Source organism: Amia ocellicauda, chromosome 12, assembly GCF_036373705.1.
Source record: "Amia ocellicauda isolate fAmiCal2 chromosome 12, fAmiCal2.hap1, whole genome shotgun sequence".
In the NCBI taxonomy this organism is placed as follows: Eukaryota; Metazoa; Chordata; class Actinopteri; order Amiiformes; family Amiidae; genus Amia; species Amia ocellicauda.
In genome coordinates, this window is record NC_089861.1 from 32,824,889 (window position 1) to 32,839,450 (window position 14,562).

At 51.8% G+C, this 14,562-nt stretch overlaps 1 protein-coding gene across 1 annotated transcript; it reads left to right on the forward strand.

Moving 5' to 3' along the window:
* The first annotated feature begins 66 nt into the window (after positions 1-66).
* LOC136764081 (uncharacterized) lies at positions 67-13,823 on the forward strand. Its single transcript, XM_066717908.1, has 4 exons — positions 67-504; positions 2,526-7,386; positions 7,624-7,652; positions 10,094-13,823. Exons 1-4 carry the CDS (start codon positions 126-128, stop codon positions 11,671-11,673), a joined length of 6,849 nt encoding a protein of 2,282 aa, XP_066574005.1. The 5' UTR covers positions 67-125; the 3' UTR covers positions 11,674-13,823.
* The last annotated feature ends 739 nt before the right edge of the window (positions 13,824-14,562 follow it).

Consider the following 14,562-nt stretch of genomic DNA (forward strand, 5'->3'; position numbering starts at 1 on the left):
GCGGCCAATAGCGTCGCCGAGGAAGTGGTCAGCGGCTGCGCTGGGCGGGGCGCCGAGCCGGGTATGTGTGTGCGGCGGCGGGCGCATTTGTGTGTCTCGTTGCGACGAGTGTGAGATTAGCCAAGATGGCTGCTGTTTACACGGGCAGCGGAGGCCTCTCGCAAGAGGCAAAGGGTGAACGGGCAGCCGACAATGCGAAGGCGGACTCGGCAAACGGCTGGGGCCACGAGTCCCGGGTGCTCGTTAACGGGAAACGGATTAAGGAGGAGAGTTTGAGCGGCGATGAGGAGGCGAGCGGCGTGCAGTCACTGAGCCACCCCCCCCACCACGCCACCGCCGCGGCTCCAAGCAGTAGTTTGCCCTCGTCCGTGGCGGTCAAGGAAGAATCCATAGACGAGGAGTACTTCCAGATAAAGTTGTGTGAAATCAAGCAGGACTCGGACGAGACCACAGAGGACAACGTGGACCGCGGAGGATCCCATGGGGACGATGGCAGTAACAGTGGTAAGTTGTTTAAAACTTGCAACAGTGATCTTTTTTTTAAAGAAAAACATTAGTTTTTAATGTTTTAAAGTTTGTGTAAAGTTGAAGGTTGTATGTGTTGTGGTGGAGGGTTATTACATCTGCATGCTCTTCTGCACAGCTTGAACTCTGGTTGCATTGTATGGGTTGCATGCATGCATACATGCAATAGTTAACGTATAGATCTTCACTGAGCACAATCCAGTATCCGACTTAAGGTTTTCAGATCTGCAGAATTACCAGTATGTATAACGATTTGGTATTACTATGCATTATTAATAATAATACCACCAGTACTACTGTTAAAACCACATCCGGTTTTCTACGTCTCTGCATTGCTTGGATCTCAAAAACGTTATCATCTCATTTACTAACGTAATGTGTATGTACGATATATACCTATATAGTTACGTGTTCGCTTCGTCAAGTTTCCTTAATGTCCAATATATATATGGCAAAGCATGTGGTAAATCTTGCATATATAATATATACACACACACACACACACACACTTTTTATAGGAATATGTAGATCTCGCGAGAGTACAAAGGGCGCTTTTTGCGTTAGTACTTGCTTTACGCATTCTGTGGTGATCTGACTTGCGATAAATTATATTTACAAAATGTTATTAGTTTTTGTGTTTGAATTAAAATATATATATATATATATATAAATACAAAGACGTGTTTAGTTCTTAATAATTATAACACTACTACTGCTGCTTGACTGTAGGTATCACCGCGGTATTCAGGACAAGGTCATCAAAACATCAAGTCTTTATTGGTACAGTGGAACGATTCTGGGTCGATGGGGGATGGCGGGGGACCGGCAGTGTGTTGTCAGTACGCTGCTCTTTTAAATGATCCCACCTGGATCTAGGCATGAATTAGCGTTTTTTGACACAGCTGCAGTCGTCACAGTTTCTGCTTACTATGCAGAAAACCTTAGGTGCAGTATTTCTTCCTACATAAACTTGTAGTTTCTTAGCCATGGTTGCATGTTCTGTTAATCAAAGAAAACAATAGTTAAGGGGGTTGTAGGTGGTGTTTTACATATGTGAATATTTGTAATTGTAGAACCTGTATCAGGTCAGAGCTAATAGTCACTTTGAGCAAAGGTGCATTTCTGTCCATTGGACACCAACATTGGCAGACTCTGGGTGAAATGCATTGGTAGCCGTCTTCAAATGGCAAGATGGTGCTCACCCCTGTTCAGCGAGGTGAGCCCACTCTCCCTACCAGTCCTCCCTGTCCCCTCACACTGCGATGGCATTCTCCTGGCCCTGATCTTCTCCACCACTGCCTAGTTGTCACTTGCTCAGCGTTGGGGGTGCGTGGTTTAGACCAGGTGAGGTTGCTGTGATTGAAGGGGGAGTTCCTAGGGGATTCAGGAGTGCTCATCCTGATGAATAAGTTTATGAATATTGGTTGCATTCATGTAGTGCAGATTTCCACGGTTCTGTGCAGATCTGTGCAGAACTGTCAAACTGCTATATGAACATGACCATTGCTAATGCCTTTGAGCTCAGGGCTGCACAGTGGATTAAAACATTGGGAAGGGGAAGGTGGGACGTAGTCGGACATTCCTCACCCCCCCCCCCAGGAGGACTGACTGAGGAACATTATGAAATAGTTGGCTTGGGTCACACAGTTTGACGACTGGCCTTTCCTTTATCTCGGAACACCACTATTTTTAAGTACTGTTGTAAAAATCAAAATTGTCAAATGTTTTAATTGTGTGTATGTGTAATAAATGTATAGTGTGTGTGTGTGTATCTGTATACATCAATATAATTTTGGACCTAATGAAATACAAATATAAAAAAACAAAACCTGTATACGAGAAAAAAAAACTGTGCCTGGCCAATTTGTAAAGTGTATTTAAAAAATAAACCAATAAACTGTTACTGTGTGTGGGCTGTTTCTTTTCTTTCTCTTTTCTTTTCTTTCTTTCTGGGCAACGCCATCGTGGCCTGACCCCCCTTCTCCCCTTTCTGTTTGTAGGGGATTGGCTGTTCCACTGCTGGGAGTGTGGGCAGGGCTTCGGCCAGAGGGAGGCCTACCTGGAGCATCGACGAACCCACCCTGGCCTCGCCCACCCCCACAGCCTCCCCCACGATGGCCCCATAGTCCGCATGGACCTGGACGCTCAGTGGGACGGCATGCTGGTATCCCAGGAGGGGCAGGGCGGCCGCCGGACGTTCTGCTGCGCCCTGTGTGGGAAACAGTTTTCCAGCCCCCGAGGTTTTTATGGACACCAGCTGACCCATGGCCACCAGACCCCAAAGCGAGAGCCGGACAGCCCTGGTAGTGCAGGTGGTGGTGGAAGTGGACGGTGCTACGAGTGCCCCGACTGCAGCAAGACCTACCGTACGGTGGGGCTGTTTCTCAACCACCAGCGCTCGCACAAGCAGGCTTCCAAGTCTGTGTTCCACGAGCTTGCTCAGCTGCAGAAGAAGGGTTTCCGCTGCCCCGTGTGTGGCCGATGCTACTCCCGTGCCTCTGCCCTGCAAGCCCATCGCCGCTGTCATGAGGTCAAGCTCTTCAAGCCACCCAGCGTGGGGAAACTCAAGGAGAAGAAGGAGGAAGAGGATGAGCCAGAGGAGGAAGAGGAGGGGAAACCGGCCAACATGTCCAAGCCCTATGAGTGCCCCGAGTGTGGCCGCTCCTTTCGCAGCCTGACCGGCCTTGGTGCCCACCAGCGCTTCGGCTCGCATGGCCGCCCCCCCGAGGCCAAGGCCAAGGCCAAGGCCAAGGAGGAGAAGAAGGGGTTTGAATGCCCTGAGTGTGGCCGTGCTTTCCTCAGCGCTGCTGCCCTGGCCGCCCACCAGCGCTGGCACGCCCGTCGCGCCCTCAACCCCCAGGGCCGGCCCTTCCCATGTGAGCAGTGTGGCAAAGTGTTCACCTCTCTCACCTTCTACCACAAGCACCAGCGCTCTGTGCACAGTGAGGAGGCGCCCGCCAAGTCCTTTCTGCACCAGGTGTGTCAGCTGCAGAAGAAGGCCTTCGAGTGCCAGGACTGCGGCCGACGCTTCTCCCGTCCCTCTGCCCTGCATTCCCACCAGCTGTGCCACGCAGACCTCTATGGCGACACCCTTGACACCCCTGCCCCACCCCGCCCACCTCAGCCACCGCCACCCCCTCCCCCTGCTCCTCCTTCTGCCCCGGAGACTCTGTACCTCTGTGACAAAGTGGAGCCACGCCTCTTTGCCATTGGAGCACTGTCCTACTCCAAGACCGGGCCAGAGCCTGAGGTTGATGTGGAGGCCATAAGTGAGCCTGGGTCTGAGCAGGACCCCCAGGAGTGGGTGTGGCCATCTGGAGAGGATCATCTCACCTTGGAGAAAACCCAAAACCCACTGCCACTCCCCCCTCACTCCTCCCCATCTGGGGCAATCCCTGGAGGTGAGAGCTCTGATGCTGATGTACAACTGGATGCGGAGATCAACTGTGAGCCCCCCAAGGCTGGCAGGGGTGTGGAGGGAGGTGGGTACGAATGCCCCGAGTGCGGCCGCATTTTTGCCAGTGCCTCGGCTGTCAGCTGTCACCTGCGTTGGCACAGGGGCTCCCTGCACCGCCGCGGCATCGCCTCTGTCTGGCCCAGAGGACAGCGAGGACGCAGGTGGCGTCCCGGAGGATCCCAGCAGGCCCAGGGTGGGGTGGGTGTGGGTAAGCGGGTGTTTGCATGCGGGGAGTGTGGACGTGAGTCGGCCACACTGCACTCCCACCAGAATCACCAACGCCGGGCTCATGGCAGCCGGCAGCCCAGCAAGTCGCTTCTGGCCCAACTGGCCGGGCTGCAGAAGAATGGCTGCGAGTGCCCAGACTGCGGAATGCGCTTCTCCCGGGCCTCAGCGCTGCACTCCCACCGACAGCACCATACCCAGCCCAAGCCTTTCCAGTGTCAGGACTGCGGCCGCGGCTACAGCAGCCTCTCCGCACTCTGCACCCACCGCAAGGCCCGCCACCACAGGAACGAGCCGGCGACTGCGGAACACTGCAACGAGGATAAGGTCAAGATTGGGATGGATGAGGTTGAGGGAGCAGACGCAAAGGCGGTGACGGGGACACTGGCTCATGAGTTCAATCCCAGGAAGACCTTGCTGGGACCCAAGGTGCACCACTGTGTGGAATGCGGGAAGGGCTTCTGGTCACTGGGGGCATTTGTGGAGCACCAGCACAAGGCCCACCCCCAGAAAGACAAGGGTGAGGGAAGTGACAATGGTTCCAGCCCACTTGCCAACCCGAGACCAGTCCCAGCAGCCCGCCCTGGACCCCGAAAGAGGCAGGCCTGTCCAATCTGCGGAAAGAAGTTCCGGCATGGTGGAGTGCTCAGGGCCCACGTGAAGAGGCACGGTGTGGCCCCTGGAAGGTCGTTGCACCGCTGCGAAGTCTGCGGCAAGGCCTACCGTTTCCTTGCCTGTTTCATCAAGCACCAACGGACTCATGCCTCCCCCTCCTTGACATCCTCTTTTCCATCCTCCTCCTCCACCACCCCCCTCACTGCCTCAGCCCAGTCCTCCTTCCTGCAGCAGGTGGAACAGGTGGAGAAGAACGGCTACACCTGCCCGGAGTGTGCCAAACAGTTTTCCCGCGCCATGGCCCTGCAGTTTCACATGCGCAGTCACGGCTACCTCACCGGCTACTCCTCCTCTCCCTCTTGCTCCAACACAAATACCTCTACTGCTTCCCCCACAGCCCAGAGTTCAGCCACAGCCCAGTGCCCAGACTGTGTGGCTTTCTGCCCCAACCAGGACGCCCTAGGGGAGCACTGCAGGAAACAACATACTCTTCTGGACAGCTTCCAGAAGGGTCAAGGGGTGGCTTCTGAGGCCCAGCTGCCCCATGGGGACGTAGCTGCTGGAGCAGGGGAGAAAACACCAACTCCCTCTGCTCCTGTTCCTGCACCTGCCAAGTCCCTCACTACTGGCGGAACCGACGACAGCTCTGAGACCTTCAGGTGTGTGGATTGTGGGAAGGCGTTCTTAGCCCCAGGCATCCTGGAGCTGCACAGGAAATGTCACGGACAGGACCAGACACTTGGTGTGGAAGGCCCAAAGTCAGACAAGGACAAGCAAGAGCAGAACGGATCCAGCACGTTGACACCTGGTAGCTGTCTCCTGGGCAGCAGCCCCTACAAGTGCCCAGACTGTGGGCGCTGCTTTGGCACCAACTCAGCACTGGGAACCCATCGGCGCTGGCACCTGGACAAGCGTCTGGCGAGTGCCCTGGTGGGGGAGGGGGAGGGCAGAAGATCAAGAGGGAGGCGGGACAGGCGGCAGGGAGGCAGGAGTTCGCAGAATGGGCCGTTCCGCTGCCACCAGTGTGGCAAGGGCTTCTTCTACTTTTGTGTTCTGCGCCGCCACCAGATGTACCATGCTGAAACTGCCCCCCACTTGCCCCTCTCCAAGCTGCCGCGGTCAGATAGACAGAGCTTTCAGTGCCCAGAGTGTGGCAAAGCTTTCCCCAAGGCCTCTGCCCTAGCCGCCCACTACCATAGCCACCGCGCCTCCCCTGCTGCCACCCCTTCCAGCACCTTCCAGTGCCAGGTGTGTGGGGACGACTTTGCCTCGGCTGCGCAACTGCAACTGCACCAGAGTGGTGGTGACTGTGCAGACCTAGAGCAGAAATCCCCAAGGAAGACCCTGGTGAAGAGGAAGCTCAAGCCCCTCAGCTGCCCCGACTGTGGCAAACGTTTCTTCCGACCTAGCGGACTTGGCGCGCACCGGTGGTATGCCCACGTCAAGTGCAGCAAGGCTGGGGAGCAAGGAGGGGGGAGAGCAGGAGTAGGAGCACCAGGGCCTCTGCTGAAGGATTTGTGTACCAAGCCCTTTCCTTGCCTGGCCTGTGGAAAGAGCTACAGCTCCCAGGGGGCGCTCTACAACCACCGCAAGATCTGCGGGGTGCCCCAGCAGAAACGGGGATGCACACCCCCGAGAGCCGCTGCTGCTGCCACACTCCCACCACCGCCACGGCTCTCGCTCATTCGGGGGGAGCGGGGTATGTGCCTCTTCAAGTGCCATAAGTGCGGTAAGGCCTTCTGCAGCCCCGAGGAGCTGGCCACCCATCATCAATCGGCCTCCTCTAAGCCCCATTCCTGTGCCCTGTGTTGCCGTGGCTACTGGACTGAAGTCCAGCTGCAGCAGCACCTGTCCTGGCACGACTCCATACGCCGTCGTCTACCAGCCGACCTGCGATACCGGCTGGGCAATGCGGACCAGTACCAGGACATAGAGTGGGGCGGTGGGAGCCTGAGTGTACCGACCAGTGCCTCGCCAACCCCTCCTCCTCCTGTGTCAACTTCCCCTCCCAAGGCACCCCAGTGTTCTGTCTGTCTCAAAGGATTCGCCACCCCTTTCAGCCTGAGAAGACACCAGGCCGCCATCCACTCGCCCAAACACCAGCCTGGCCCTCTCGGCCCTTCAGTCTCCACCGTGCAGGGGCAGCTGGGGAAACGTGGCAGGGAGCACGGGGAGGGAGAAGATAAAGAGAGGGAGGAGATGGAGAGTGAGATGGAGGGGGAGGTGGAGACCGGGAGGGAAGTGGAGGACAGGGGTAGGGAGGTGGAGAAGATGAATATTAACACTGAATCCAGGAGAGAGCTAAGGGAGAAGTGTCAGAGCGAAATGGAGAGCAGGGAGGAGGAGCAGAAGGAGGGGGGAAGCGAGAGTGAGAGACGGACAGGAACAGAGGAAGAGGAGGAGCAGCAGGATGGGCCGGTGGCTTCGTTATTCCCCACCTGCCCTGCTACCCTTGCACTGCCTCTGGGGGGTGCTGTAGGGAGTCTGGCCTGCATAGAGTGTGGCATCACCTTCGGACAAGAACTGGAACTACACAGACACTACATTGAGCACGCCCGCGGGGGGTTATGAAATGCATCTCCCCCTGCCCCCCCCCATTGCACACTAAATCCACCCACCCAGCACAAGAGAAGTGGGGAAGTGGCTGTGTTTCAGGATTTGTGGAATAACTCAGTGCAGTAGCAGAGAGTTGGACTGGGACACAACCTTGAAATCAAGATGCTGTATTGTTGTAGTGCCCCCGTCCAACCCAAAACCAAAACTCTCTCCCTTATCTCTGCTTGGTGTGTTTTTAAATGCAGTGCTGTGTTGAACACCACACTTCCCAAGTGTACCCATCTTCCCAGGCTGACTTCCCAACCTGTTGCTCGTCCTGTTTAAAACCCAGTTGGTGCTGCTTTACCTGCTTTTCTCTTTGAGTAATCCTGAACATACTTTCATTGTCCCATCTCCTGCGCTGCACACAGAACATCCCAGGCCAGCCCTCTGGTACTCGTCAATATCACTCTCCTGTTGAAGTGAAGTTAATAACCTTCTCCAGAGGTGTTCAGCTGTTTGAGGCTCCAGTCACCTGAATGGGAGCGGAGGTCAGTCGTGAAAGTGTGTATATTGGGGACTGGTGTGTCCCACAGCACTATAGTGTATTACATCACTGTACTGGACCATTGAATAACTAGGATTAATATGATATTAGCATGTACGGTCAACTGTGTTAGATTTAAGAATTGTAGTGTGACTGGACTCAAGAATGTGGATGTGTGTACTTTTTCAGGGTGTGCGTGGGTGGGGGTCTCAAACCCAGATGTTGTCGATGCTTAAGAACAGAAGCCTCTGCTTATGAGCTTCTCAGTCTAGTTGAACTGTGTGTGTAATTATAATGTATTAATTACACACAGTTTTTGCCAAGCATCTCAAGGTGTGCACTTTTCTTCTCCTCAGTAGCACTTATTCAGTAAGCTACAACCTCAATTATGCACTCAATTAAAGCACAGTTAAACCCCATGCAGGTGCAGTCACGAAAGGCATTTTGTGGTTGGTTCACCCTGCAGCATTTTGAAGCACACGTGTGCCACTGTTGGGGCAGTGACTGTGACATTTATTCTGTTCGAAGGAAACTACTCTTGACCTGGTGTAAGTGTGCATCAGAGACTTGTTTGACCATGAAATTTGCAGCAGTGGTTGAGTTTAGTTTGCTGATTGAAACTGTTGGTATTTGTTTTAATTTATAAAAGGTTTTTTATTCCCTTCCTAACGACATAAACACAGCCAAACCAATGCCTGACCTGTAGGATTTTTCTGTTTTTGGTTACATGTGTACATATTCTTTGTAATTTAAAGGTGTAGCTTTTTGTAGATAGCTTTTTTTTTTCCCCTCTCTCATTTTATGCTGCCGTCTTCTCCTTCCTGAGGCTGACCTTGTCTTCTCCTGCCCCTGACTGTTATCAGTCTGGCTGGTTTGGTGTCTTCCAGGCCCTGCATTTCAGCCTGTGGTCCCTTGTCAGTGTATTGACATGCCTGACTGGACCTATTTAATAATGGCATTGGTGCTATAGGCCACAGCAGACTTGCTAGACTGTCCTAGCTTGACTTCCTTTAGGTTTGGGGGGTATAAAGGGAAAATTGGGTGGCCTTATACATACCTCACTGGACTCTTATTGGAATGCTACCGTTATCTTTCACTGGAGTAATTTTAACTGCACTTGTTACTAGAGGGATAGAGTGATATTTGTTGTGTAGGTCTGTATATAAATATATATTTTTTCAATTTTAATATGTATTTGGTCTGAATGGTTTCATTGTGCAGCAGGCAGTGGGTGTTCAGGGTACTGTAGGGCAGTATTGGACTAGTGAGGGAGAGGAATTGGTGCTTGTGGGGAGGGGGAAGGGTGTTTATCTGGTGAGGTCAGTGGAGGAGGGTGTGAAAGCACTGCACTACACCACCCTCCCCCCCCCCCCCCCCCTCGTTCGCTCTCTCTCGTCGCCCCGTCCCCCTCGTCTCGCTCCCTTGGCGCCCCCCCCCTCGTGTGTCTCGTACTTACTGACCTCACAATAGTCGATCTGGCTTTGTGACTGTGTATTCATATTTTATACTTTTAATACTTTTCTGTGGCCCAACGGTCTGCCTCAGTCCACTACAACCGCCGGAGGGTCATTCTGAACGCAGGATAGACTGGGGAATTAAAAAATATATATTAATGTTTGAGTTTAACAAAAATAGACAGATGTGAGTGAGAGACTTGCTCTTGTTCTGACTTTTGTAACATGTACGAAGCTTTTAACCAGGTGCTGCTTGTTTTAGTAATTGCATTATGATCTATGTAATTATGAACACAATCAATAAATGGATGGATGGATTGATGAATTGAAGCTTGTGGTCGTTGTGAGTACATCAAACCCCAGTCCACTAGGGTACCACACAGATGCAAACTCACATACTCGCACACACATGCGCGCACACACTATTGTTCTAATGTTAATATTTAGTATGCAAGTCTTAATTCTGCAGCAGGGTGTGTGTGTGTATATCTATCACTCTGGGATCTGTGCCATTTCACTGTAACAATTAATTTTGTGTTTGGCTTATACAATAATTAATTTTGCTCACAAAGACATGCATGTCAATGTGGAGTTCAGTATTTATTTATTACTCTAGGCCCCACCAAACAGTACAGGAAATACACAACCATTGACTGTGACTGCGCCATGAGAAATACATTTAACTTTATTTTTAGCCTTGATTTTTTTTTTAATTTGTTTTGTTTCTTTTGCCAGCCAACCTGGGCAGCATGCGGTGCCTGGATTGTGGCCAGCAGTTCATCCAATGGGAGGCATTCAAGACTCATCTGCAGGAGCACAGCGCGAGGGAGGCCGAGGAGAGGGCAGCGGCATTGGCAGCAGGAGAGAAAATGGGGGGAGGAGAAGGTGGTGAGCCAGTGGCATCTGAGGGGGCGGTGGCTAGGCAGAGACTTCCAAAGAAGAAGAAGAAGAAGGACGAGGAAGAGAAGAGCAAAGAGAATGAGCAGAGGGCAGAAGGGAAGGAGAAAGAGACTGAGGAGGAGGAGGAGGATGAGGATGAGGATGAGGAGGACCTGTGGTTTGACAGTCCCTGGGCTGACAAGCCCCAGGAGGTGTTCAAAATGCGTCCCCGAGTTGCCATGTTGTCCCAGGAGGGCAAGCCGGTGTATAGTGGCAAGCGCAAGGTGTACGCCTGCTCCGTCTGCGGCAAAGTCTACTCCTACCTGGAGTCCTTCCGCAACCACCAGAAGCTGCATGCACTCCCCAACAGCACAGAGGAGCCACGCACATTCCCTTGTGTCGATTGTGGCAAGATCTTCAACCGGCCCTCGGCTTTGGGGGCACACAGGCAGACTCACAAGGTGGCACCGGAGGCCCCCCTGAAGGTGGTGGCAGCAATTCCGAAGGCGGGAGAAAGAAGGATAGTAGGAGGAGGGGGTGGGTCACCGGCAGGGTTGGCAGCGGGGCCGGATGTACTGGATGTGCACGATTGCCTCCAGTGCCGCAAAAAGTTCAACTCTCTCCAGACGTGGCGCAGTCACATGGAACTGCACCGCCTCAAGCCCTACTGGTGCCGGGGCTGTGCCAAGGGTTTCCGGGACCGTGATCAGCTGCAGCGCCACCTGCTGGGCCATGAGCTGAAGCGCCACCGCTGTGACCTCTGCCCCAAGGCCTTCCGTGTCCCAGCTGAGCTGCGCTACCACCGCAACACCCACACAGGTGCTCGGCCCTTCCAGTGCGAGCTGTGCCAGAAGAACTTCTCCCAGCTGGGCAACCTCATCACCCACCGTAAGAAGCACCTGGGCGTGTACCGGCTGCAGGCTGGAAGCCACACTCCCCTGGGCTCTGCCCGGCAGCCCTATGGGCGGCACCGTGTCTCCAAGATGAAGGTGCTCATTATCAAGGCCGGGGCAGGGGTGGCACGGGAGGTGGGTGAGGAGGAAGAGGAGGAAGAGGAAGTGGTGGAGATGATGCTGCCCCCGAATAAGGAAATGGCAATTAATCCATTGCACTTGGAGGATGAAGAGGATGAAGAGGAGGAGGAGGAAGAGAATGAAGATGAGGAAGTGGAGGAGGATGAAGATGAAGTGACGGAGGAAGAGCATGTGGAGGAGATGAAGAGGAAGAGGCAGAGGATGATGGCCACTGCGGTGCTGGAAAGGCACCAGAGTCATCAGAAGCTGACCCCTGCCAGTGTGCCCATGGCAGTGGTGAAGAAAGAGCAGGATGAGGGGGAGGGAGGGATGGAGCTGCAGTGCTTTGAGTGTGGTGCCCTCTTCGCCCAGGAGTCAGCCCTGCACTTGCACTACATGCGCCATGCTAGCGGGGACCTGTGAGTGCCTGGGGAAGCTGAGGGGTGGAGGGAAGGGCGGGGGACAATCAGGAGGCGCCCCAGCCCCCCTACTCCCCAACACAACCCACCCCCCATCTCAATGACACTACAAGAAAAGACAAGACTTTACTGGGCTGCTGCTAACATCTATAACTAACAGCATTGTGTTATGGACAAAAGTCTAGCCAGGCAACTGAATGCCATCTAGAACACAGACTGACTTATTTCAAGTGAATTAATTCCTGGAGTCCATTTTCTATTCCAGTTTGGGATTCCAGATTAACCTTGCCTATACTGTCTCTCTCCAGGTCCAGAGCTGGAGATCCTGCTGAGTGCCTTTAAACTGACTGTTATCTGTACTGCCAAACTAAGCCCAACCTAGCACCGCCCCACCCCTCCGCGACATCCATCCACTGATACAATGTGCCTCACTCTGTGCCCAGGGGATTGGAGGCAGTGATGCCTGCCAGAGCTTCTGGCCCCTGACAAGGGGGGCGGCTACCTCGTTAAGTAATTACCTGAATTATCTGCTGCTTAAAGCCGCCGCCTCCTGCAGACCCCTCTGTAGTTTATGGTCCCGATGATTAACCTTAATGGACTTGAACTGATCCAGATTCCACTTAAAGCTTTGTAATCAGTTCTGTTGAGTTATCAAGTCCTTTAGTTTGTAATGAGGAGCTGACGGTTTGATATTGTAGACCCCTGTTCCACGGTCTGTCCAGGAGTAGGGCTGGAGACCTCACTGACCTCTCCCAACCCTCTTGCACTGGATGTTGCTAGTTTGAGGGTTTGTTTGCTCCATCCCAGTGGTTCTCAACCCTGGTCCTGGGGGACCCCCCTACCTTGCTGGTTTCTGTTACAACTGAACTCTCAATTACTTAATTGTTAAATTAAGGGTGTGATTAAGTAATTGAGAGCTCGATTGGAACAAAAAACAGCGGTTAGGGTGTCTCCAGGACCAGGGTTGAGAACCATTGGTCTGTCAGGTGCCCTGGAGGTCTTTCTAAATATGTGCCAACAAACTCCAGAATGCTTTATGGTGATGCATTAGTATTGTCAGTTTTAGTGTTACTGTGTTATACAAATCTGTATTGGAATGATTGTATTTTTCTGAATCGACCTTTAAGAGGAGAGTTAAAGGAGAAGACTGCTTTAGACTACTACTGCAGACGTGTGTTAACATGTTCAGCATTGACTAATGTACTTTCAGAGTTAATGGTGAGTGTTTTTTTGTTGTTTTTGATGTATAGATGCATCTTCTTTAAAGTTATTTTTGTTACTGTTTTGGAATGAATTTGTCCCAGTCAGATATAAGCTAAACAATGGTCTTTTGTATTTTATTTTAATTTTTCTGTTTGAGGCACTCACTATTTAAAAAAAATACTGCCAAATCCCCCCTCCCTGTCTTCCACATCAAAGATGCTCTGTATGCCGCCGATTCTGTGCAGTTATTTCCGGTTAATTGGGGGGGATAGGCGAGTTGGTAGTTAATTCGTTCAAATATTGGGGCTTAATTGGTATGTATGTAATGTACCCCTGCATTCAAGATTATTCAAAATGGATTATATTGCAGAGGAAGGGAAAGAGGCATTTACTCTTGGCTAGGGGGAGTGGTGGGTAGTCTCCATTATACTTGTGTGTGTGTGAGAGAAAATTACATAGACTAAATCGATAAATCAATTCGAGGTCTGGTTTTAAAGGCCGTTTCCTTAGGGGAGCCCTCTTGGCTCACTGATCTATTGGTTTTCCTGTGAATTTGATTTAGTGTCTCAATCTCTGTCCTTTAAGGACCTTTATATGCTGTAGTTACAATAAGCCGAGATGCCGCTGGCCATTGATTTAAGGCCTTCACAGGGTGCCAGGGTGTTCATATTTGTGTATGAATTTGCTTTATTTTGTATTTTTCCTCCTCTAATCCACTGTGAATTCTCCCTGAATGGGATTACACCAATCCGTCTCCCCACTACAGCTCTATTTGCCAAAGGAACAGGAAGGTGAAACGTCACTGACTTATCAATGCAAAGATGTTTCAGGATTCTTTTTTTTTTTTTATGCTTAAACATTTATATATGTGTGTATATACAGAGTTGTTTCCCTTTACCTCTTGTACTGTACTCATTCCCTTTTCTACAATAAAAACAAAATTACATCTTTTATCAGTGTAGGAGTCTGTGTCTTCAGTTGTGTCTGTGTCTCATTCATGTTGGAGTTGACCAAAGCGGTGTGATTTGTGTCCTGTGCGGTACTGGACTGTGCTGCGAGTGCAAATGTCCAGCTGTCATCAAGTGAGGCAAATCGCTACACCGTAACCTCCCAGCACTCCAGTCTTATTATAAAGTCAGGAGTTGGGACAACCCAAATATTTGTGTGCAGAAGGTAAATGGTCTTTTTTAGTCCAGACTGCTGAGGAAGAGGCCAGTGCAACCCCCCCCCCACTGGGTGGAATGAGCCACAGAGCTGCTGCAGGGGGTGGAGTCTGGGAGTGGAGGATGGAGGAATGACTGGGAAACTACACTCACCTAAAGGATTATTAGGAACACCATACTAATACTGTGTTTGACCCCCTTTCGCCTTCAGAACTGCCTTAATTCTACGTGGCATTGATTCAACAAGGTGCTGAAAGCATTCTTTAGAAATGTTGGCCCATATTGATAGGATAGCATCTTGCAGTTGATGGAGATTTGTGGGATGCACATCCAGGGCACGAAGCTCCCGTTCCACCACATCCCAAAGATGCTCTATTGGGTTGAGATCTGGTGACTGTGGGGGCCAGTTTAGTACAGTGAACTCATTGTCATGTTCAAGAAACCAATTTGAAATGATTCGACCTTTGTGACATGGTGCATTATCCTGCTGGAAGTAGCCATCAGAGGATGGGTACATGGTGGTCATA